Consider the following 24,529-nt stretch of genomic DNA (forward strand, 5'->3'; position numbering starts at 1 on the left):
GATATTTGTTATCATTTATTTGATTTGCAGTTGGGAATTGTAACTTTTTTTTTTTCTTATGGTTACTGCATTGCTCTTTAGAGTTTTCCCCTAATATGGTCCTTACATATCAGTTCTGGTATATGTATATTACACAGTGTAATTGTGTAGCATCTCTTTTTCACAATGGTGTGTAAACATCTGGGAAGTGAGGAGACCAATTGCAGGAGTTTTGGGAGAAGAATGTCCCATTCTTGCTTGTAGAACTCTAGTTGCTCAATAGTCCTGGGTCTTTGATTGACATTTTGTTTCATAATGTGTAAAATGTTTTCTACTGGTGAAAGATCTGGACCACAGGCAGGATCATCAACCAAACTGTTCTGTGAAGATGGGCTGTTGTGATGGATGCAGTTGGTGGTTCAGCTTTGTTTTGCTGACATATTCAAGTCCTCTGAAATAGACATCTGGATGGAAGCATACAGCAGCACGTAAAGTTTGGGCACCCCTGGTCAAAATTACCGTTATTATGAGAAGTTAAGCAAGTTGACGATGAAATGACCGCTAAAAGGCCTAAAGTTAAAGATGACACATTTCCTTTGTATTTAGGTTAAAAAATATATATTTTCATCTTTTACATTTTAAAAATTACAAAAAAAAAATGAGCCGATGCAAAAATTGGGGCACCCTTGGAGATTTGAAAATGGTGAAGACCCACAAAGCTGGAGAGGGCTCTAAAAAAGCATTGGCCCATTTTCATTTTTGTAATTGTTAAAATGTAAAAGATGAAAAGATATATATTAGATGTGTCATCTTTAATCTTAGGGCTTTTTGAGAATTTCATCTTCACCTTGCTTAACTGCTCACAATAACAGTAATTTTGACCATGGGTGCCTTAACATTTCCATTCCACTGTACGTTGTTCTTAAACCTTTACATAATGCATAGCATTAATAATCTCTTAAAATGTGCAAGCAGTTTTTAGACACAGCTGTTCAGATTGATGACCCTCTAACCATATTCGCTCCTGAGAGACTCTGCCTTTCTAACATGCTCTTATGGACAGTCATGGCTGAGTTGATAATTGACCCTCCACCTTTTTTCATTATTACCACCTACATTTCCAGACCTTTAACCCGGTCCCAGTTTTTTTGAGATACCGTATCTTAGTGCCATCAATTTCTAATTTTATTTTTTTCCAATGAAAAGATCTGTGTTCTATATCCTTTTGTGAGTAAAATATTGCTATAAGATTTCAAAATCATTGCATTCTTGTTTTCTTTGAACTTTACACAGCGTTCCAACTTTGTAGGAATTGTAGTATAGGTCTCAAGTTCCAGGCATAAAAAATTAAAATGTAAATCTTAACGTTTGAGGAATATAGTACACTTAGGAGTAAACTGTGCAATTTCAAAGCTACACACTTTTTCCCCACTATCAACAAATATTTTTTAAAACAGACTTTGGTTCTGTTTTGGTTTCCACAAAGTAATCTTGGGTCTCTTATAGAATCTAGGTAGTAATCTTGGTCTACTGCACAATCTTGGTTTTCTTACCATATCTATATAAGCTTAGTTCTTATATCATAATTCTATGTAAGCTTGGTTCTTTTGCCAAATTTATGTAGTAAGCTTGGTTCTAGTACTGTATCTATTCAAGCTTGGTTCTGTATGTACTGTAGTAAGTTTGGTTCTCATCACTCTTCTCAATCATGAAATTGCAACAATAGGAAACAAACGGTAGGAAAGTTGTGAAATTATGGAAGTCACAGGATGGCTAGCCATTTAAATGTTATTCAAGTGATGAAACATGGAAGCAAAATTGTCAAAAACATCTCGATTTATTCAATATCAAGTATGAGTGCCACGCGCAGAAATACAGGCACATACACACCTTGGCTACAATCAATGAGGTTTTTAATGGTTGTCTGATGGATCCTATTAACTATTTTGGGATCTCTCCATAATAACCAATGGGTCCACTCTGCTTCCATTGGTATCAGTTATGCAATGGAGCGATTTTGGACATTAATTCCACTTGTTTGGTCCAAAAACAGAAAATAATTCTCTAACACAAAGGTTAAAACACTCTTCCAGATTTAGGAAATATGCACATTCAGCTATATTTATGTATTTATACACACCACAATACATGATTACATACACACAAGCATACATCTAACACAAACACTTTCACATACATGCATTGAGGCTATTTTACAGATGAACAATGGGGCAGTCAGCTAGACAGAACTAACCTGTTACTGTGTGACTGGCATCCTCTCCGCTGGTTGGAATCAGTGCTTAGCACTGCATGATGTCACTTCAGCAGGCAAGACCACAAACCGCATGGCTAGATCTGCTTTACTCTACATTTTAAAAGTGTGTCGATCTATACGGTGATGCTGCCAGGCCGGCTGTGATTTGGCGACCTATACTGTTCAGCCACATTTTTAGTGACACGAAGCGTTGAGTGGCGCTGTTTCATCCCGTAAGAGATGAGCAACAATTGAGCAGTAGATCGCCCTGAACAACTGCTAGAGGCCAGCCCGGAGTGGGCATTTGCACCTCTGCTATTTGGGTCAGCCCGCAGCTGATTATGTCTTACTGACAGCATTGGACCATACTTCACAACAATTAACTAATGGTAAACAATAATAATCTCTGGTCTATTTAAATGATAGAGCTGTTACTAACAGTTCAGCATATATGAGATTATATATTAATGTGCTATTTGTACATGAAAACACTAATAGTCACATCTTTTACCGTCAGCTAGATTTAAAGTTGCCTTCATTTGGCAGGTGGAGGTAAAAGTTAAGAATAGGCAGCTACATATGGCTAAAATTAGCCAGGATGCCCTTGGCCCCTGCACAGGGACAACAATGCAAATATATAAATGGACAGCATAGAGAGCTTTTTAACGTTCCTAGAACTGCAACAATGTCAAGATGGCATCCTCTACAGATGGGGATTCTTTACTGGACCTGCGGAAAGATTATGACTCTTTTCCGCACGATGTTGTGATTGCTCACTTATTAAACATGGTCAAGAAGAACCTGGATGCTTTTCTTTAAAAACATATTACAGGCTGTGTACTAGACTTCTCATCTATGGATTGATTTTTTTGGGAGTTGAGAAGAAATTTTCCCCCCTAATGTGGGGCAATTAGCATCTGCCTCATGGGGTTTTTGAAATTCTCTGGATCAACACATTAGGACTATAGCTTGCACTTGATATAGGCGTCTTTATTTTCAACTTTAACAACTGTGAAACCAATTTAATTCTGTCATGGATTGGTACCAGGAACAAGTGAGCATTTTCTGATTTTTTTTTCCCAAAAGCAAATTCAGTCAGTGAAAAAAAAAAATCACTTATCTGCAGTACTCCATTGAATAACATCGGTGCTAGCGCTGTCAGTGTACATTCCGGCTATTTTTACGAACAGGACTCAGACTGAAAATACGGTCGTGTGAACTTGCCTTGATGATAAACTATACTGCCCGCATGTTCCACCAATATTCCTACAGAATGATTTTGATACCTTGTAGAATCTATGCCACAACTGCTGCAGTTTGTAAGGTCAAAAGAGGTCCAACGCACGACTAGCGGAGTGTCCGAAATAAAGTGACCATTCAGTGTATGTTTGTAAAGAACAGATACAACTACCACAAATACAAAAATGAACTTTATTTGAGTTGAAATGGCTCTATGGCAAAAATATAAAACCGGGCAGTGGAATCAGCCTATCTATTGTTTACAGAAACATGTAGCTTCATAATACCACAGGACCCAGTATAACAGCTGCAAAGCAGTGAACTCAGTGCCTACACACGGGAAAGGCAGCTATTTAGTGTGCCGAAAAGGTAGTCATGAGAAAACAGCTTAATTGACTAGTACAGTGAAATATCTATCTACATCACTTCAGGGATTACATGCATGAGGCACTTATTCCAGCTCAACTCACAGGATACAGTCTCATGAACAATGGTCCACCAAACCAAACGATGGCCTTTACTGTGTGCAGGCATCAAGAGCACTTTAGGCTGTTGCTACACTGTGGCTTTGGCCACGACACCCGTTGTGCGACCATAGTTTGCCAGTTGTCGCTGTTACGTTGCAGCACGATACAAGTGAATGGGGTTGCGATCCTGTGGGTAGTGCAACTAGCCAGTGTCAAAAAAATGGCACTGGTTGGACTTCTTGTCCCGGGCGCAGTACCCTCGGAGACGCAACGCAATCCCATTCACTTGTATTGCACTGTAAAGTAGCAGTGACACCTAGCGAACATTGGTCAAACAAGTGTCATGGCCACAATCGCTGTGTAACCCCGCCGTAAGACTGACTATACAGATGAAGTGAGATGCAGAGGATTCATACATGTTCTAGTAGGCAAGGCCCATTACAATGAAAAGAATCAGCCATGGAGTGTATCCCAAAGAAAGATCTAGTAAAATCATATTGCTACTTGTGTAGCCCCAGCCTAAACATTAGTGGTCAGAAACCTTAGATTACAACAAAGAAAAATCACAGTAAGTAAATTAAAGAGTTCTTTAGTTCCCTCCAAATCACATTTAATGCTTCCTGGATATGTTATGTGACGAACAACCAAATTACTATTATATACAGTTGAGCATTGGAAAGATTTTATGCTTCAATGTATTCAGCATTTCTTTGCTTATCAACAAGTTATGAAAAATTATCAGCAAAACTCAATCTCCTGAAAGTAAAGGCGACATACTATCTTCATTTCCCCAAGCTGAGTGAAGTGCACAAAAAAATTATACCTGCATGGAAAATATACCAAGAGGGACAAATCACTGCAAAACTATGCAAATCAAACATGGAAAGAATATAATTCTCAAAAACTGAAATGTGAGAACAATCTGTGTTGGATAATCGGCGCAATGCCGACACAAGGACACAGTCAATATTACAAAGACGAAGATAAGCATCAAGGCTTTTGTTACCTATCATAGACGTAATAAAATTGTGGTGGAGTAGAAGTGAGGTTGGAGAGTTTAGTTTAAAGAAAAAAAAATGTTTTCTATGAAAAAATATAATACAAAAAGAAGCAATTGCCTTACCTGTAGCGGTAGTAAATTCTATATAATAATATTAGCTCCACACTTTGCCATTTTGACTTGCCTGCTTATAAATGCAAGTAGCAAATGTGAATATTAGGCTCACCCATCCAGACAGCAAAAATCATTTTGAAAACTTTCCAGTATGGTAAACATGGTTCCTTTTGTTATTCTGACCATTCTGAGCAGTTTTCCAAAAACTGTTTTGTTTGAACCCTATTTGGGTGGTCTTTGTGAAGCTTGAAAGGACATGTAGAATCAACTTGTCATCGCTTCCCTCACAGTTTTTCTGGCTTGGATAAGAAGGCAAAGAAAATGCCTGGTTTTAGGCATTTTGCGTGTTCTTTTCCAATACATACATGTATTTTCTCCTAAAGAGACGCCTATGGAAAAATACATAACAAAACACAAGGTCATGCTGCCTTGGGGAAAAAAAATGGGGACCTAAGATCACCAAAAGTGTATAAATAAAAGCATAAATCATTATATATACATATATTAGTATGTATATATAGACACACACACACACCGTACCAGTGAAAAGTCTGGACACACCTGTCCATGCAATGGTTTTTCATGTTCTTATTGGAATGTGCACATTATAGATTTAGCCAGAAGGCAGCAAAATCACGCAGGATCAATTAGTAAAGAAATACTTGTGAAACAAACAAGAATGTGTATTAAACATATCCCTCTATCACTGATAGCTACTTTACAACCTCTTGGCATTCTTTTAAACTTCTTCATCAGGTCTACACCTAGAATGACTTTCAACAGATATGCCTCATTAAGAGTTCATTTTTGGTATAAACGGTCTTCATCATGTATCTGAGGCCATCAGGCATATTTTGCAGAGACGTGCATGTGTATTGAGTCCTAATCCAACTGTTTTAAGACAGACTATGGCAAGAACCACTCAACTTAGAGAAAAATGACAGTCCTTCATTACTTTAAAGGGAACCTGTCAGCAGGCTTGTGCTGAGTAACCTACATACAATGTCAGGTCTGCACTCTTATACTGATTACAATGATACCTTGGTTGATGAAATCCATCCTGTGGTTGTTGTTTAATCTCTAATTTGCAGTTAATGACCTACTCATGCTCTGGGGTGGGACTCTGGGGTCTTCATGTGGTGCTCTGATTACTAGTGATGAGCGAGTGTACTCATTGCTCGGGTGGTCTCCGAGTATTTATGACTGCTCGGAGATTTAGTTTTCATCGCCTCAGCAGCACGATTTATAGCTATTAGCCAGCTTGATTACATGTGGGGATTCCCTAGCAACTAGGCAACCCCCACATGTACTCAGCCTGGCTAATAGCTGTAAATCATTCAGCTACCGTGATGAAACCTAATCTCCGAACACTAACAAATACTCGGAGGTCAAACGAGCGTGCTCAGAAAAACCCGAGCAACGAGTACACTCGCTCATCACTACTGATTACATTAATTTAAAAAAAGAAAAAGTAAAATCAGTCTGAAAATGGTGCTGGCCACGCCTGCGTGGTAGCAGCTTTTGGCAATCAGATAGCTGCTACTGTGCAGGTGGCGCCATCTTCCTAGAAAAAAAAAATTGTTTCCACTAAGATGGCGCCGGCTATCAGATCGAGACCGGCACCATTTCCAGACTGATTTTATTTTATTTTCTTAAATTAATGTATACTATCAAAAACAATAATTAAATACAGCAGAAGGTGATGCACAAGCATATAATTAACTCAAAATTGAAAATAAAGATTACCCAACATCCACAAGACAGATTTCATCACCAGGTATCATTTTAATCAGTATAATGGCACCAACCTGACATTGTCTGTAGGTTATGCAGCACAATCCTGCTCACAGGTTCCCTTTAAGACTTGAAGATCAGTCTATTGGGAAAAATGCTAGGTCCTTGAAGGTATTCTCAAATGCAGTCATAAAAACATCAATTGCTATGATAAAACTGGCACTCTAGATGACTTCTCCAAGAAGGAAGACCAAGAATTTCTACTGCTGCAGAGGAATAGCCCTCAAAAAATAATCATAAGCATTCATCAAGTAAACGCAAGTCAACATCAACTGTCCTGAGGAGACTATGAGAAGAAGGCCTTTTTGCTTGAATTGCTGCAAAGAAGCCACTACCAAGAGCCGCAAACAACAAGAGACTTGTGTGGGACAAGCAACAAAAGCATTAGACATTAGATCAGTGGAAATTTGTCATGTGGTCTAATGAGTCAAACCTTGAGACTTTTGGTACAAGTCACCAAGTCTTTGTGGAGTCAAAGAAAATTGAGAGTGGATGATATCTAAATGTGTGGTGCCCACAGGGAAGGATGGAAGTGCAGGTGTGATGGCTTAGGGGAGCTTTGCTGGTGACACTATTGGTGATTTATTTCAAATTCAATGCATACTTACCCATAAAGGTTAACAAAGCATTGTGCACGGACATGCTATATGGTTTGACTTAGGGGACTATTATTTGTGTTACAACAGGAAAATCATTCAAAACACACCTCCAGGCTATGTATCAGGTACGTGACCAAGAAGGGATGGAGTGCTGTGCCAGATGACATGGCCTACTAAATCACCCAACCACCAAACTTAAACCTGATTGACATGGGTTGAACACAGAGGAAAGGCAAAGCAGCCAACAAGAGCCCTGCACCTTTGGGAACTCTTTCAACACTGTTGGAAAGCCATTGCTGGTGACTACCTGATGAAGCTGCTTGAGAAAATGCCAAGGGGGCGAAAAGCAGACATTAGTATAAAAAGGGAGTATATTCAGAAATCTAAGGTTTAACCCACATTCTTGTTTGTTTCACAGACTTTACTACTCCTTGCTTTCATATTTGTTGTTTCGTAGTCATGCTGCCTTCAGTCTGACTCTGCCATGTGCACATTCCAGTAAGAACAAGGAACACCATTTCATGAACAGGTGTCCAGCTAATATCTGACCACAAGTGTTTTTGCTACAAATAGCTGCATGTGATACCAATTTTAGTGTTATATTAGCCAAGTGCGTAATTCATTGCCTGATTTCACATACGGATGATGGTCTAATGTTTTACCCTCATTTTGTATTGTTCTCAAGGGATTACATTCAAAGTGCTGTATGTTTGACTGCTCATGCACCCCAGAGGTGTCTTTTATTACATCCATAGTAGACTAATGTATGTCTATGTATCAATGCTAAAGCTTACTTATACATGTAACATTTTTAGTTTAGATCTCGAGTTGCTATGACCATCTGATCGGAACAGATCACTGGATAAATTATTATTTCTCAACTAACTAAACCATAGCAATTTCCCATATAAACCTAAAATCTGCCATTTTAACTGAAATAAGCACAAATGTGATTACAATAGCATTAGGAAATACTCCAAATGTAAAAATATTTAATTTCTTTCAAAGTGAACTTGTCAACATGTTTCCTGTATCTAAGCTGCTACTACCGCCTATGTTGTTTATTTAGGATCCTAACAGCCCTGCAGAAAAGAACTTTATATAGGCTTCTGCTAGTAAATCTCTGCCCGGTAATCAGCGCCAATGGGCGAGTACGAGCCCAAGCTCAGTGCTGCTAGGAGCCTGCTAACCCAGCCTACCAATCAAATACAGAGGGGCTCATTAAGCAGGGTCAGAGATGGGTCCGCACCAGCCCATGGAGAGCGTGTGCGTGATGTAAAAAGGTCATTTATGCATGGGAACGGATCGTTAGAATTCTAATTAAGCAACACAACAGGTGGTGGAAGCAGCTTAGATCTCGAAAACTGGTAACAGGATCCTTTTAAAATAAACAGAAGTTTATGACAACGGGATGGTGTCCTCAGGTAATAAACTACATATGGTTACTTGCTGAAAGCCATGTAGCTACGAAATGCTGACTAAATGCATGTTAGGCACAAGAACTGAATGCGCTCAATAATAAGTTTAATAAAATTAGCCATTTTAAGCTGAATGGGTTCTGTAACTCAGGACCTAAGTCTTAAAAGGGTAGCTGCATATTCACTTTAATGACCTGAAACTGTATTTCCAGATGGATGCAGCGATTTAGTGATCAGAAGCCATGCCCAACCTCCCAGTTCATATAGTAGTTGACTTTGCTAAATTTGAACGCTACATGTGTGACCGAGGACAGCCCCTTTAATGTGACAGGTCTACTTTAAGGCATATTCAGAGCTACAGAGAATATGACAGAGGCTGAATGGCATGGGTACCCATACAGCGTCTGCCATTTTGCTATGATATTTCAGCCTAGTTTGCTACAGAGCGCTGCTGATCCTTGTTATCGGAATGGCTGCTAACCCCAGTGCTTAGGGTAAGTGTTCTCGCACAATGAGTACATTCAGAAACACTGTACAAATTAAAAAAGAACATATTTGGGGAAATGGACTGTTTCCAGATACCGCCGAGGTCACTTCTCTTCTTTTTCCCTTTTAGTGTCAGTGGAGTTGAAGGACTTTCCAGAGCAGAGCCCAGATGCTTGGGGTATATTGTAGTGTCTTTGTACAGACCAGCACAGCCGCTCACCGGAGCTGCGAAGGGCATGCCAACAGGTAATGGTTCTCATCAATAAAAGAAAGGGGGGAAAAAAGAGGACTCAACAGTGCCTTCATTATAAAATGCAGCATCTTTCCCTTATCCTCTTGGCTAAGCTTTTTCTTTTCTTCTTGCCGTTTTTCTCTTTACTGTCTTCCATCTTTCGGGCTCGAATTTCTCGCATCAAATCAAAGAAGACCTGCAATATTATAAATCAACTTTACAAAGGAACAAGGAAAATGAAAAAAATGTAAAAAGCGAGAAAATAATAACGTCTTTAGCAATAACATTCTCAAATAGTTTTCCCATTTTAGAAAACCTCTTTTCCCCAGGTGCACTTTGCTTTAGAAAAGAAAAACAAACAGAAAATAACCTTACTCCTGCCCAGCACTGAGACTCCACTGCTGCTCCGACGTCTATTATTGTGTGCAGCACGGACGTCACGCCGATAGCGCTGCAGCCAGTAAATGAGCTCAGCAGCTCGCAGAGCGGACGTCACGCCGATAGCGCTGCAGCCAGTAAATGAGCTCAGCAGCTCGCAGAGCGGACGTCACGCCGATAGCGCTGCAGCCAGTAAATGAGCTCAGCAGCTCGCAGAGCGGACGTCACGCCGATAGCGCTGCAGCCAGTAACTGAGCTCAGCGGCTCGCAGAGCGGACGTCACGCCGATAGCGCTGCAGCCAGTAAATGAGCTCAGCAGCTCGCAGAGCGGACGTCACGCCGATAGCGCTGCAGCCAGTAAATGAGCTCAGCAGCTCGCAGAGCGGACGTCACGCCGATAGCGCTGCAGCCAGTAAATGAGCTCAGCAGCTCGCAGAGCGGACGTCACGCCGATAGCGCTGCAGCCAGTAACTGAGCTCAGCGGCTCGCAGAGCGGACGTCACGCCGATAGCGCTGCAGCCAGTAACTGAGCTCAGCGGCTCGCAGAGCGGACGTCAAGCCGATAGCGCTGCAGCCAGTAACTGAGCTCAGCAGCTCTGCTGGGGCCGACGACACCATCTGCTGAGCTATGGATTGCCTGCAATGCTGCTGACGTGATACAGAAAGTAACAGACACCAGGAGCAGCGGTGGGGACTCAGCGCTCCACCCGGCAAAAGTGCAGAAAGCAACGTTTGTTTTTTAAAAAAAACCTGAAAACCACTTTAACCCCTTTACCCCCAAGGGTGGTTTGCACGTTAATGACCAGGCCAATTTTTACAATTCTGACCACTGTCCCTTTATGAGGTTATAACTCCGAAACGCTTCAACGGATCCTGGTGATTCTGACATTGTTTTCTCGTGACATATTGTACTTCATGATAGTGGTAAAATTTCTTTGATAGTACCTGCGTTTATTTGTGAAAAAAACGGAAATTTGGCGAAAATTTTGAAAATTTCGCAATTTTCAAACTTTGAATTTTTATGCAATTAAATCACAGAGATATGTCACACAAAATACTTAATAAGTAACATTTCCCACATGTCTCCTTTACATCAGCATAATTTTGGAACCAATTTTTTTTTTTGTTAGGGAGTTATAAGGGTTAAAAGTTGACCAGCAATTTCTCATTTTTACAACACCATTTTTTTTTAGGGACCACGTCTCATTTGAAGTCATTTTGAGGGGTCTATATGATAGAAAATGCCCAAGTGTGACACCATTCTAAAAACTGCACCCCTCAAGGTGCTCAAAACCACATTCAAGAAGTTTATTAACCCTTCAGGTGTTTAATAGGAATTTTTGGAATGTTTAAATAAAAATGAACATTTAACTTTTTTACACAAAAAATTTACTTCAGCTCCAATTTGTTTTATTTTACCAAGGGTAACAGGAGAAATTGGACCCAAAAAGTTGTTGTCCAATTTGTCCTGAGTACGCTGATACCCCATATGTGGCAGTAAACCACTGTTTGGGCGCATGGGAGAGCTCGGAAGGGAAGGAGCGCAGTTTGACTTTTCAATGCAAAATTGACAGAAATTGAGATGGGACGCCATGTTGCGTTTGGAGAGCCACTGATGTGCCTAAACATTGAAACCCCCCACAAGTGACACCATTTTGGAAAGTAGACCCCCTAAGGAACTTATCTAGAGGTGTGGTGAGCACTTTGACCCACCAAGTGCTTCACAGAAGTTTATAATGCAGAACCGTAAAAATAAAAAATCATATTTTTTCACAAAAATTATATTTTTGCCCCCAATTTTTTATTTTTCCAAGGGTAAGAGAAGAAATTGGACCTCAAAAGTTGTTGTCCAATTTGTCCTGAGTACGCTGATACCCCATATGTGGCAGTAAACCACTGTTTGGGCGCATGGGAGAGCTCGGAAGGGAAGGAGCGCAGTTTGACTTTTCAATGCAAAATTGACAGAAATTGAGATGGGACGCCATGTTGCGTTTGGAGAGCCACTGATGTGCCTAAACATTGAAACCCCCCACAAGTGACACCATTTTGGAAAGTAGACCCCCTAAGGAACTTATCTAGAGGTGTGGTGAGCACTTTGACCCACCAAGTGCTTCACAGAAGTTTATAATGCAGAACCGTAAAAATAAAAAATCATATTTTTTCACAAAAATTATATTTTTGCCCCCAATTTTTTATTTTTCCAAGGGTAAGAGAAGAAATTGGACCCCAAAAGTTGTTGTCCAATTTGTCCCGAGTACGCTGATACCCCATATGTGGCAGTAAACCACTGTTTGGGCGCATGGGAGAGCTCGGAAGGGAAGGAGCGCCGTTTGACTTTTCAATGCAAAATTGACAGGAATTGAGATGGGACGCCATGTTGCGTTTGGAGAGCCACTGATGTGCCTAAACATTGAAACCCCCCACAAGTGACACCATTTTGGAAAGTAGACCCCCTAAGGAACTTATCTGGATGTGTGGTGAGCACTTTGACCCACCAAGGGCTTCACAGAAGTTTATAATGCAGAGCCATAAAAATAAAACAAAATTTTTTTCCCACAAAAATTATTTTTTAGCCCCCAGTTTTGTATTTTCTCTAGGGTAACAGGAGAAATTGGACCCCAAAAGTTGTTGTCCAATTTGTCCTGAGTACGCTGATACCCCATATGTGGGGGGGAACCACCGTTTGGGCGCATGGGAGGGTTCGGAAGGGAAGGAGCGCCATTTGGAATGCAGACTTAGATGGAATGGTCTGCAGGCGTCACATTGCGTTTGCAGAGCCCCTAATGTACCTAAACAGTAGAAACCCCCCACAAGTGACACCATTTTGGAAAGTAGACCTCCTGAGGAACTCATCTTGATGTGTTGTGAGAGCTTTGAACCCCCAAGTATTTCACTACAGTTTATAACGCAGAGCCATGCAAATAAAAAATATTTTTTTTTCCACAAAAATTATATTTTAGCCCCCAGTTTTGTATTTTTCCAAGGTTAGCAGGAGAAATTGGACCCTAAATGTTGTTGTCCAATTTGTCCTGAGTACGCTGATACCCGATATGTGGGGGGGAACCACCGTTTGGGCGCATGGGAGGGCTCGGAAGGGAAGGAGCATCATTTGGAATGCAGACTTAGATGGATTGGTCTGCAGGCGTCACATTGCGTTTGCAGAGCCCCTAATGTACCTAAACAGTAGAAACCCCCCACAAGTGACCCCATATTGGAAACTAGACCCCTCAATGAACTTATCTAGATGTGTTGTGAGAACTTTGAACCCCCAAGTGTTTCACTACAGTTTATAACGCAGAGCCGTGAAAATAAAAAATCTTTTTGTTTTCCCACAAAAATTATTTTTTAGCCCCCAGTTTTGTATTTTCCCAAGGGTAACAGGAGAAATTGGTCCACAAAAGTTGTTGTCCAATTTGTCCTGAGTACGCTGATACCCCATATGTTGGGGTAAACCCCTGTTTGGGCACACAGGAGAGCTCGGAAGGGAAGGAGCACTGTTTTACTTTTTCAACGCAGAATTGGCTGGAATTGAGATCGGACGCCATGTCGTGTTTGGAGAGCCCCTGATGTGCCGAAACAGTGGAAACCCCCCAATTATAACTGAAACCCTAATCTAAACACACCCCTAACCCTAATTCCAACGGTAACCCTAACCACACCTCTAACCCTGACACACCCCTAACCCTAATCCCAACCCTACTCCCAACTGTAAATGTAATCTAAACCCTAACCCTAACTTTAGCCCCAACCCTAACTGTAGCCCCAACCCTAACCCTAACCCTAGCCCTAACCCTAGCCCTAACCCTAGCCCTAACCCTAGCCCTAACCCTAGCCCTAACCCTAGCCCTAACCCTAGCCCTAGCCCTAACCCTAGCCCTAACCCTAGCCCTAACCCTAACCCTAGCCCTAACCCTAGCCCTAACCCTAACCCTAGCCCTAACCCTAGCCCTAATGGGAAAATGGAAATAAATACATTTTTTTTTATTTTTCCCTAACTAAGGGGGTGATGAAGGGGGGTTTGATTTACTTTTATAGCGAGTTTTTTAGCGGATTTTTATGATTGGCAGCCGTCACACACTGAAAGACCCTTTTTATTGCAAAAAATATTTTTTGCAATACCACATTTTGAGAGCTATAATTTTTCCATATTTTGGTCCACAGAGTCATGTGAGGTCTTGTTTTTGCGGGACGAGTTGACGTTTTTATTGAAAACATTTTTGGGCACGTGACATTTTTTTATCGCTTTTTATTCCGATTTTTGTGAGGAAGAATGACGAAAAGCCAGCTATTCATGAATTTCTATTGGGGGAGGCGTTTATACCGTTCCGCGTTTGGTAAAATTGATAAATCAGTTTTATTCTTCGGGTCAGTACGATTACAGCGATACCTCATTTATATCATTTTTTTATGGTTTGGTGCTTTTATACGATAAAAACTATTTTACAGAAAAAATAATTATTTTTGCATCGCTTTATTCTCAGGACTATAACTTTTTTATTTTTTTGCTGATGATGCTGTATGGCGGCTCTTTTTTTGCGGGACAATATGACGCTTTCAGCGGTACCATGGTTATTTATATCTGTCCTTTTGATCGCGTGTTATTCCACTTTTTGTTCGGCGGTATGATAATAAAGAGTTGTTTTTTGCCTCGTTTTTTTTTTTTTTTCTTACGGTGTTTACTGAAGGGGTTAACTAGTGGGCCAGTTTTATAGGTCGGGCCGTTACGGACGCGGCGATACTAAATATGTGTACTTTTATTGGTTTTTTTTTTTTTATTTAGATGAAGAAATGTATTTATGGGAATAATATTTTTTTTTTTTTCATTATTTTGGAATATTTTTTTTTATTTTTTTTACACATTTGGAAAAATTTTTTTTAACTTTTTTACTTTGTCCCAGGGGGGGACATCACAGATCAGTGATCTGACAGTTTGCACAGCACTCTGTCAGATCACTGATCTGATAGGAGTGCAGGCTGCTTCACAGTGCCTGCTCTGAGCAGGCTCTGTGAAGCCACCTCCCTCCCTGCAGGACCCGGATCCGCGGCCATCTTGGATCCGGGGCTCGAGCAGGGAGGGAGGTGAGGAGACCCTCGCAGCAACGCGATCACATCGCGTTGCTGCGGGGGGCTCAGGGAAGCCCGCAGGGAGCCCCCTCCCTGTGCGGTGCTTCCCTGCACCGCCGGCACATCGCGATCATCTTTGATCGCGGTGTGCCAGGGGTTAATGTGCCGGGGGCGGTCCGTGACCGCTCCTGGCACATAGTGCCGGATGTCAGCTGCGATAAGCAGCTGACACCCGGCCGCGATCGGCCGCGCTCCCCCCGTGAGCGCGGCCGATCGGCTATGACGTACTATCCCGTCCAGGGTCAGATAAGCCCAGGGCACCTCGACGGGATAGTACGTCTAAGGTCACAGAGGGGTTAACAACTCTGTATAACAAGCATTACACTCAATAACAGAGACACATTGGAGACAATTTCAAGAGCAAATTATTCTTCTATCCCTCGTTTAGCATACATTACAATATGTGTGCTCTCTAGAATGCCAATATTCAGCTCTCTATAAGACCCCTTCACATGTCCATGTTTTAGGGACATGTGGCATCAGTTTTTTTTCCATTAATACCACAAGTAACCATTATAATCTATGGTGCTGCACACATCCCTGTGTTTGCAGGGACCGTGTATCCGTACTAACCAGACAGAGACATATCGGTTCTTTTACGAGCAGCACGGATGACAAAAGCCAATACAAGTTTATGGGTCCGTGTAAAACACACACAGCACATGGATGGTATCTGTGTGTCATACGTGTGCTGCACATGTTTAACAACGCAAAGCATAGGAGAAGCTTTGGATTTAAGTCTTGTTGGAAAATAATGCCATTTTTCAGCAGCTGGAGAGCCAAGGATTGGAGACCACTGCTGTAAAGCTACTATTGTATGAATGCACTCATGTGCAAATAACACCACTTAATTTACACAATGGAAAACCTAGTATCTTTTCAAGTCTTAAATGGAACCTGTCACCAGGTTTGGCCAATATAAGATGTGGCCACTGCCTTCCAGGGCTTATCTACAGCATTCAATATTGCTGTAGCCAAGCCCCCGATCCGACCTGAAACATAAGAAAAATAAGTTATATTATACTCACCCGGGGGCAGTCCAGTCGATGGGTGTCGCAGGTCCGGGTCCAGCGCCTCCCATCTTCTTATGATCGCCGCCCTCCTGCTTGCTTCATAGCTCCTTGACATCACGCTCCTGCGCAAGTGTACTTATTTGCCCTGTTGAGGGCAGAGTAAAGTACTGCAGTGCGCAGGCGCTGAGCATCTCTGACCGTTCCCAGCCCCTGCGCACTGCAGTACTTTACTCTGAAAAAAGAAAGGAATGTCCAGCTTCACCGAGTCCGTAAAAAAGAGTTTTCTTTATTCACAAACTTTAAACATGGAGGATACAGACTTCAGCGCAACCATATGGGTAAGAATCTCAACGCGTTTCTGGAGACTAGGCTCCCTTAATCATGACCAATCATGGGTCATGATTAAGGGAGCCTAGTCTCCAGAAACGCATTGAGATTCTTACCCATATGGTTGCGCTGAAGTCTGTATCCTCCATGTTTAAAGTTTGTGAATAAAGAAAACTCTTTTTTACGGACTCGGTGAAGCTGGACATTCCTTTCTTTTTTTGGACCTTGTAAGCCTGGACACAGCGGGTCTGTGCTCCCGAGGTTTGGCTCTTGCATCACGGGTGAGCTGGTTTATGTTCCTTCTTACAAAGTACTTTACTCTGCCCTCAACAGGACAGAGAAGTACGCCTGCGCCGGAGCACGATGCCAGGGAGCCATGAAGCAACAGGAGGGCGGCGTTCATAAGATGGGAGGCGCCGGACCCAGACCTGTGACACTCATCGGATTGGACTGCTCCCCGGGGGAGTATGATAAAACTTATTTTTCTTTTCTTTCAGGTCGGATCGGGGGCTTACACACAGCATTATAGAATACTGTAGATAAGCCCTGAAAGGTGGTGGCCGTATATTATATCTGCAAAACCTGGTGACAGGTTCGCTTTAAAGGGAATCTGTCACCACATTTGACATCTAAACCATTAATATGGGCATACAGATTACAGACTGCTGAAAACAGTCCTCCCCTTCATGTAAATCAAGCTCTGGAGGAAGAGTTAACTTCCATGCACTGTCCTTCCCAGAGCCTGGAAGAGGTCATTTATATTAAGTGATAGATGATTTCTCAACAACAATACATCCGATATGAGACATACAGAGAGCACTGTTTTCAGCAGTCTATTACCTGTATGCCCATATTAATAGTTTAAATGTCAAATGTGGAGACAGGGTCCCTTTCACTTCCAGGCTGAGGTAAGTTTACAGTCTTATGGGTAATCACCTCTAATCTAGTGGGAATAGAGATTTTTGTGTGCTTTTAGAAAGGAATATGTTAGCGCTATATAAGTAAGCATAATAAATACATGAGGAAATAAAATAACCCACAATAAAGGATCGGACTCCTCTTTAATGTACCTTGTCAACGTTGGCCCGCGTCTTTGCTGAGGTCTCGACATAATTAACATTCCACTGATCAGCTCTGCTCTTTGCCTCTTCTACAGAAACCTGTCTCTTATCTTCCAGATCTGATTTGTTTCCGACAAGAAGGAAAGGGACATTCTCATCTTCTTTGACACGTAGTATCTGTTCCCTAAACAAGTTTACACTTATATTGAGATATCTGTATGGATTCCACTATAAATCACTCACGTACTGCCATGTGGCATCTAAAATATTTAATTTACAATTGGTCATGTAAAATAATTTTTTCTTGACTTTTTCAAGCCAAGTGCCCCCAATGCAATGTTATAAAGAATGAGAATATAGGGTTGTTAACCCACTGCCACGTTTGCAGCCTCTGTTAACAGTTACTTCAGATTTGATTAGAAGAGGAACGTAGCATGGTAAACTATTTTTCCCAATAGAATGATTGAAAGTGATGAATACCATTATAGGTTAATGGGGGTCGTGGAGGACAATTAGTGTTTGTTGTGTGATGGATCGGACACCGTGTCATGGCTTGTGCTCAGAAGATGGGAAGAAATAGCAGCCCATCTAATGCACCATTCTAAATTATTTTACTTATGCCCACTCATTTATACAAGTCATGCCTAAAACAAACAACATTTGACTTTCAAATACTACATAAGATCTCCTTTACTGGACCCAAAAATAGATAAAGCCCGCACATGAGAATAGAGGACTTACCGTATTTTGCGGTTTATAAGACGCACTGGATTACAAGACGCACCCCAAATTTTGAGGAGAAAAATAGGGAAAAAAACAAAACTTTTAAATAAAATGGCGGTGCTTCTTACAATCCATGCGTCTTATTGCTTACCGGGGTGGTGGCTGCGGTGAAGCGGGGTCCCAAGGTCGCTGCAGGCGGAGGCAGAAGTGGGGTGATGCTGCGGACCCCAGACTGGGAGAAAAAGGTGTTCGACGCTGTGGGTGTTCGGTGGTGCGGGGGCTCTGCCGACATTTTGTGAAAGCCCGGTGCCAAGATCACCCATCTGCGCATGCGCTGCCCAGACAACCATGGAAGTGCGAGGCTTCGGGAAAATGGCTGCCGCAGGCGGAGCATGCGCAGATGGAGACCTCGGCACCAAGATCTCAGGAGATGAGATCTCTGCTCCAAGATCTCCATCTGCGCATGCACCGCCCCCAGCAGCCATTTTCCCAGAGTCCACCGCATAGTAAACCATGGAAGTGCAGGGGCTCCGGGCTTTCACAAGTTGTCGGCGGAGACCCCTCACCACTGAACACACGCAGCGTCACACATCCGAACACCCCCTCATCCCAGCATGCAGCAACGCTCCATTCTTGCCTCCTCCAGCAGCGACCCTGGGAACCTACTCCACTGTGGCCGATAAGGTATATTTGTAAATTTGGGGGAAAAAAAGGCGAGTCTTATAATCTGAAAAATATGGTATACTCCATGCCTCAGCATATAGGCCATTGTCACATAACCACTGCCCTCCAAATCCCCGTGCAGAAAACAGGCTCTCACCACAACATTAAGCTCCACGTGATTCAGCAAATCCCCCCCATTTTAAAAGCTCTCACCACATGAACAATAAAGGACTGTCAGCCCCATTCTTCACCCAGAATATATGCCCCAATCACACAAACCATAAACCACCACCCATCCATCTCCTCGCTCACAGCAAGAACTGTAAGTGACAATCTGCCCTTTCACCCCAAGCATACAGGCTCTTACCAAATAAATTGTGACCATCATTGGTGGTTCATTGGTATTGTTTTATATTCTCACAGATTCCCCTCTTAGAAAGTTATAACACTTTCCCCCAATAGTACAGGGCAATGAGTAGGAAGTGAAACATGAAGCAATATTGATATAATCACAATCCTCAGGAAAGGAACAAAGACTCTTTGAAATCTTTTTGTTTCACCTCAAATACTACTAAGCTTTCATTATTGAGCGGGACATGCAAAACAGGGTAATAACGTTCTGTAACGTTAAGTTTCTAGATCATGTTTGTAGTTATTCCCAAACACTAAATTTACTCAACATTTCTTGGCATTTAGTGCAGAATTTTATTGTGAGAATGAAACTACAAGGAACTGATTGCAGTGAAAAAGGCAACCGCAATGTTCATCAGACCTATGTGGGCAACATATTTATAGTAATTAGCAACTGGCACGGTGTCAGGCAGAATGGGAGGTGGTCTCTTCAGCAACACTCTGGCTGGGAGGGTCCCGAGAGCTTTCCCTTTATCTCGTTTATCTCCTAGAAGCACATGGCAAGTTTCCTATGAAGTTGATTGACTTGTCACTATGTTTCTGGAGTGTGGGGGGAGGGAAATGGACATTTAGTTTAGTACATTTCCTTCAAGTAGAGGGCATGCTGGTCTTGCATTTGAAGGCAAGGACAGCTCCTTTTTACAATGCAATCTTGGTAGCAATGGTTTTTACGTAGCAGTTTCCTAGGAATCGGGACAGCATACTGATATCACAGGAGTGAACAGTTGTTTCCAAGAAGTGATTATTTATATGGCTGGAAGAAGCTGCATCGTGTCATCAGTTTGTATCTTAATGAAACGTGACAAATTAACTGCTGTATGTTCAAGAGAAACAAAAATTAATGAACAGAGTTGTTATGTCAGAAGTGTTTGGGATAAGACATGGTGCGTGCTCACCTGAAATCTGCAGTAGCAGCAAAAGATTCTTGTTCTGTGATGGAAAACACACAGAGGAAACCCTCACCGCTTCGGAAGTAATTGTCTCTGATTGCTGCATAGTCTTCCTGGCCAGCGGTGTCCAAGATGTCGATCTGGACCTCTACTCCATCCAGCACGACTTTCTTGCGGTAGCTATCGGCTTTGGTTGGTTCATAATCTTCTACAAACTTCAAAAAAAAAAAAAATAGCGAAAATTAGATAAAACTAGTAAAGTGACTACCACTGCTGCCACTAAAGTAAAAAAGAAGATTCCTGTAAACACCGGAATTTGCCATAAAAGCACACATCATATAATAAACTATGGTGATGAAAGTTTGTAAAGCATTATACAGTGGCTGGAAAAAGTATTCACTCCCCCCTTCTTTTCTTTTTTTTAATTCCAACCTGTGTTTAAATATTCGTGTAATCCGATTTGTGTGTGATGCATCAGCACTATATAGTCTAAGCTATTGAAGTGAGAAAAATATAGGCATAAACTACATTTATGGGATTAAATAACGAAAAATTGTCATGTGCACATGTATTCACCTTATTTGCTATGAAGCCCCTAAAAATTTCTTGTACAAACAATTACCTTCATAAGTCACATGTTTAACGATAGGAAGCAACAGGATCATGGGGTGCATTAAGAGAGGTCTGGATACACATGATGAGAGCATTATACTGCCTCTGTACAAATCCCTAGTTAGACCGTACATGAAGTACTGTGTCCAGTTTGGGGCACCGGTGCTCAGGAAGGATATAATGGAACTAGAGAGAGTACAAAGGAGGGCAACAAAATTAATAAAGGGGATGGGAGAACTACAATACCCATAGATTAGCGAAATTAGGATCATTTAGTCTAGAAAAAAGACGACTGAGGGGCGATCTAATAACCGTGTATAAGTATATAAGGGGACAATATAAATATCTCTCTGAGGATCTGTTTATACCAAGGAAGGTGACGGGCACAAGGGGGCATTCTTTGTGTCTGGAGGATAGAAGGTTTTTCCACCAACATAGAAGAGGATTCTTTACTGTTAGGGCGGTGAGAATCTGGAATTGCTTGCCTGAGGAGGTGGTGATGGCGAACTCAGTCGAGGGGTTCAAGAGAGGCCTGGATGTCTTCCTGGAGCAGAACAATATTGTATCATACAATTATTAGGTTCTGTAGAAGGACGTAGATCTGGGGATTTATTATGATGGAATATAGGCTGAACTGGATGGACAAATGTCTTTTTTCGGCCTTACTAACTATGTTACTATGTTACTAAGTCCGCATGTATGCAATCTAAGTGTCACATGGTCTGTCAATAGTGGCTGCAACACCATCAGGCAAGAGGCAACACTAACCAAACACCACCATGAAGATCTGGAAACAAATCAGGAACAAAGATGTTGAGAAGTACAAGTTAGGATTGGGTTACAAAAAAATATCCCAATCTCTAATGATCCCCCGAAGCACCATCAAATTTATTATCATCAAATGGAAAGAACATGGTACCACAACAAAACTGCCAAGCGAAGGCCACCCACCAAAACTCTTAGCCCGTTCAAAGAGGGCATTAATCAGCAGCACAAGACCAAAAGGTAACCCTGGAGCTGCAGCATCTGTCCATATCTCAACAATAAACCGTACACTCCATAGAGGTGGCTTTTATGGAACAGTGGGCAGAAAAAAGCCATACTTACACACAAAAATTGTAAGTCTCATTTTGAGTTTGCCGAAAGACACGTGGGAGACTCCTCACATGAATGGAGGAAGGTGCTGTGGTCAGATGAGACCAAAATTGAACTTTTTCGACACCAAAATAAACACGGTCTGGTGCCAAACCAACATCGCTCAGCACCCCAAAGACACCATCCACACAGTGAAACATGGTGGTGGCAGCATCATGCTGTGGGGATTATTTTCGGCAGCAGAGACAAGGAAAATGGTCCGAGTTGAGGGGGAAGAAGGATGGTGAGAGATAGAGGAATATTTTTTAGCAAAATTTGTTTCAGTGTGTCAGTGATTTGAAACTGGGACGGAGGTTCACCTTCCAACAAGACTATGACCCAAAGAACAGTGCTAAAGCAACACTCAAGTGGTTTAAGGGGAAAAGTATAAATATTTTGCAGTGGCCTAGTCAAAGTCCAGACTGTAATCCTATTAAGAATCTGCGGTCAAACTTGAAGATTGCTGTTCAAAAGAGGAAACCATTTAAATTGAAGGAGCAGGAGCAGTTCTGGCTTAAGGCAGGGGCAAAAATCCCAATGGCAAGATGTGGAAATCTCAGAGACTTATCCAAAGTGACTGTGGCTATAATTGCTGCAAAAGGAGGCTCTACAAAGTACTGACTTTAGGGGGGTGAATAGCAGCTATGCACATTGACGTTTTGTCCTATTTGTTGCTTGCTGCACAATAACAAGAAAACCAAATGTTAACAGTTGTAGACATGTTCTTTACATAAGCTGATGCAAACCCTCAAAAAACAAAACAAAAAAGTGAAACTCCAGGTTGTGAGATAGCAAAACATGAAAAAATGCCAAGGGGGTGAATACTTTTGCAAGCCAGTGTATATCTGATTTCTCTAGCATATCCCTGCACCAGAGTTAATGGACTTGTAAGGGGTTTTCCCAGGAACAAAAGTTAATTTTAATCAACACAACTTGGAATATTAACTTTTATATAGATTTTTATCTTGTGTAAATATTAAAGGGTATCTCTCAGTAGTATTTCACCCCCCCAAAAAAAATATTTTTATGAGCATGTAGCTCTTTCAAAGAAAAGTCCAGCAATATCTTTACATGGCAAGTCTGATCCAGTGTTACTGAGAAATCAGAGTTTGAATTCATATGAAAATGAGGCTGTAGATCAAAAAGCCTCTGTCACTCCAGCTCTTATTCCCTGTCCAGTGCTGCCTTCTCCTACTTGACTGACTCCCTCTATGCTGTGTGACTTCAGGAAGAGGAGGCTTCAGTTAAACAGGAGGAGGCAACACTGGGCAGGGAATAGAGCTGGAGTGACAGAGGCTTTTGATCTACAGCCACATTTGCCTATCAATTCAAATGCGGATAATAGAAGAACAGACTGGCCATGTAACGGTATTGGTAGATTTGTCTTCGAAGGAGCTACATGCGCATAAAAAAAATAATTTGGGGTGTGAAAAATCCTGCCAACTGATTCCCTTGAAGCAATCCCTAAACACTTACATAATTATTACTCATCAGGGTTCTCGGCAGATGATCAGTTTGACGAAGTTACAGTATATAGAAGCTGTTAAGTCTTCATGCCACAAATTAGACGTGCAGAGCAGGTGTACACTTACCTCATCATACATAAATTGAAGAGTTAGAGCTGATTTTCCCACACCACCGCTTCCCACCATGATGACTTTATGCAATGCCAAAGAGTTCTGTCCCTTAGGCTTATTGGCAGCCATCTTTGGGTTATTTTTCAATTTTTACTTTGAAAGAAATTCAATTTTCTAAAAAAAATAAAAAATAAAGCCATTTTAATTCTGACATGAAGTTTTAAGAAAGGATGATCCCCCCCCTCCCCCACTGAAATAGACAAGGGTAAGGTCTCAGATATTGAAAAGAGGTTTTACATTGTGTCCTAAAAGAGCTTGGCCACTACTTTTTTAATTGATGGCCTATCCTTACGACAGGCCATCATTATCTGATTGTCGGGGATGCGACACCCGGCAGCCCTGCCGATCAGCTGTTACCAGCAGTGGATGAAATTTCTTGGATGCTGGCGGAAGACAGCAGCTCCATCACAACTACAGTGGCTGCGGAGAGGTACTGCAATCTACCTCCTACTGAAATGAGCAATTTTTTTTCCTGGGGGATGGGTTTCAGGTTATGAGAGCCATATTAAAAGATATATGTTTAAAAAATGTAGTGATTACACTTTATGAAATGGAAAGGATGTAATTTAAAAATATATATATTCGCCGTTATTTGCTTTGTTTATATGGTGTAACAAGTTACATTTGTACAATTATGGAAATACTGTATTTATTACATTTTTCCTTACATTTTTAGGAACGTTCCAAGGGGCAATACAGCTGCTGATATCCATACGAATTATGGTGTGATTGTGGAGCACATTTCACCCACACTCTTATGGATATCGGCCAATTTTTCTCAGTAGAACCTATCCTAATGTGATTAGTCTCCTGGCTGATAACCTACATTTATATGGGTAGGTAGGAATTACAAAGTTGATTACTTTTATGTGTACTATTGATTTAAGAAATAAAAAGTAAATATTTTTCCACTGAATTTTTGCTAATGGAAATTTTAAAAGACTCCTAGTTTTTCCACTGAAAAACTGAGGTTA

General features: G+C 41.5%; 1 protein-coding gene across 1 annotated transcript in view; it reads right to left on the bottom strand.

Annotated features, from left to right (window-relative positions):
- Positions 1 to 9,515: 9,515 nt before the first annotated feature.
- The window catches only part of RALA (RAS like proto-oncogene A), a 73,845-nt gene continuing 58,831 nt past the window's right edge, over positions 9,516 to 24,529 (bottom strand). Inside the window, exons 2-5 of the mRNA XM_069730213.1 lie at positions 23,511 to 23,669; positions 20,179 to 20,387; positions 17,495 to 17,669; positions 9,516 to 9,778 (exon numbers count right to left, since the gene is read on the bottom strand). Coding sequence (XP_069586314.1) covers positions 9,656 to 9,778; positions 17,495 to 17,669; positions 20,179 to 20,387; positions 23,511 to 23,624 — 621 coding nt within the window. The 5' untranslated portion in view covers positions 23,625 to 23,669 and the 3' untranslated portion in view covers positions 9,516 to 9,655. The remainder of the gene's footprint in view (positions 9,779 to 17,494; positions 17,670 to 20,178; positions 20,388 to 23,510; positions 23,670 to 24,529) is intronic.

The sequence above is a fragment of the Ranitomeya imitator genome, chromosome 6 (genome assembly GCF_032444005.1).
Source record: "Ranitomeya imitator isolate aRanImi1 chromosome 6, aRanImi1.pri, whole genome shotgun sequence".
Taxonomy (NCBI): Eukaryota; Metazoa; Chordata; class Amphibia; order Anura; family Dendrobatidae; genus Ranitomeya; species Ranitomeya imitator.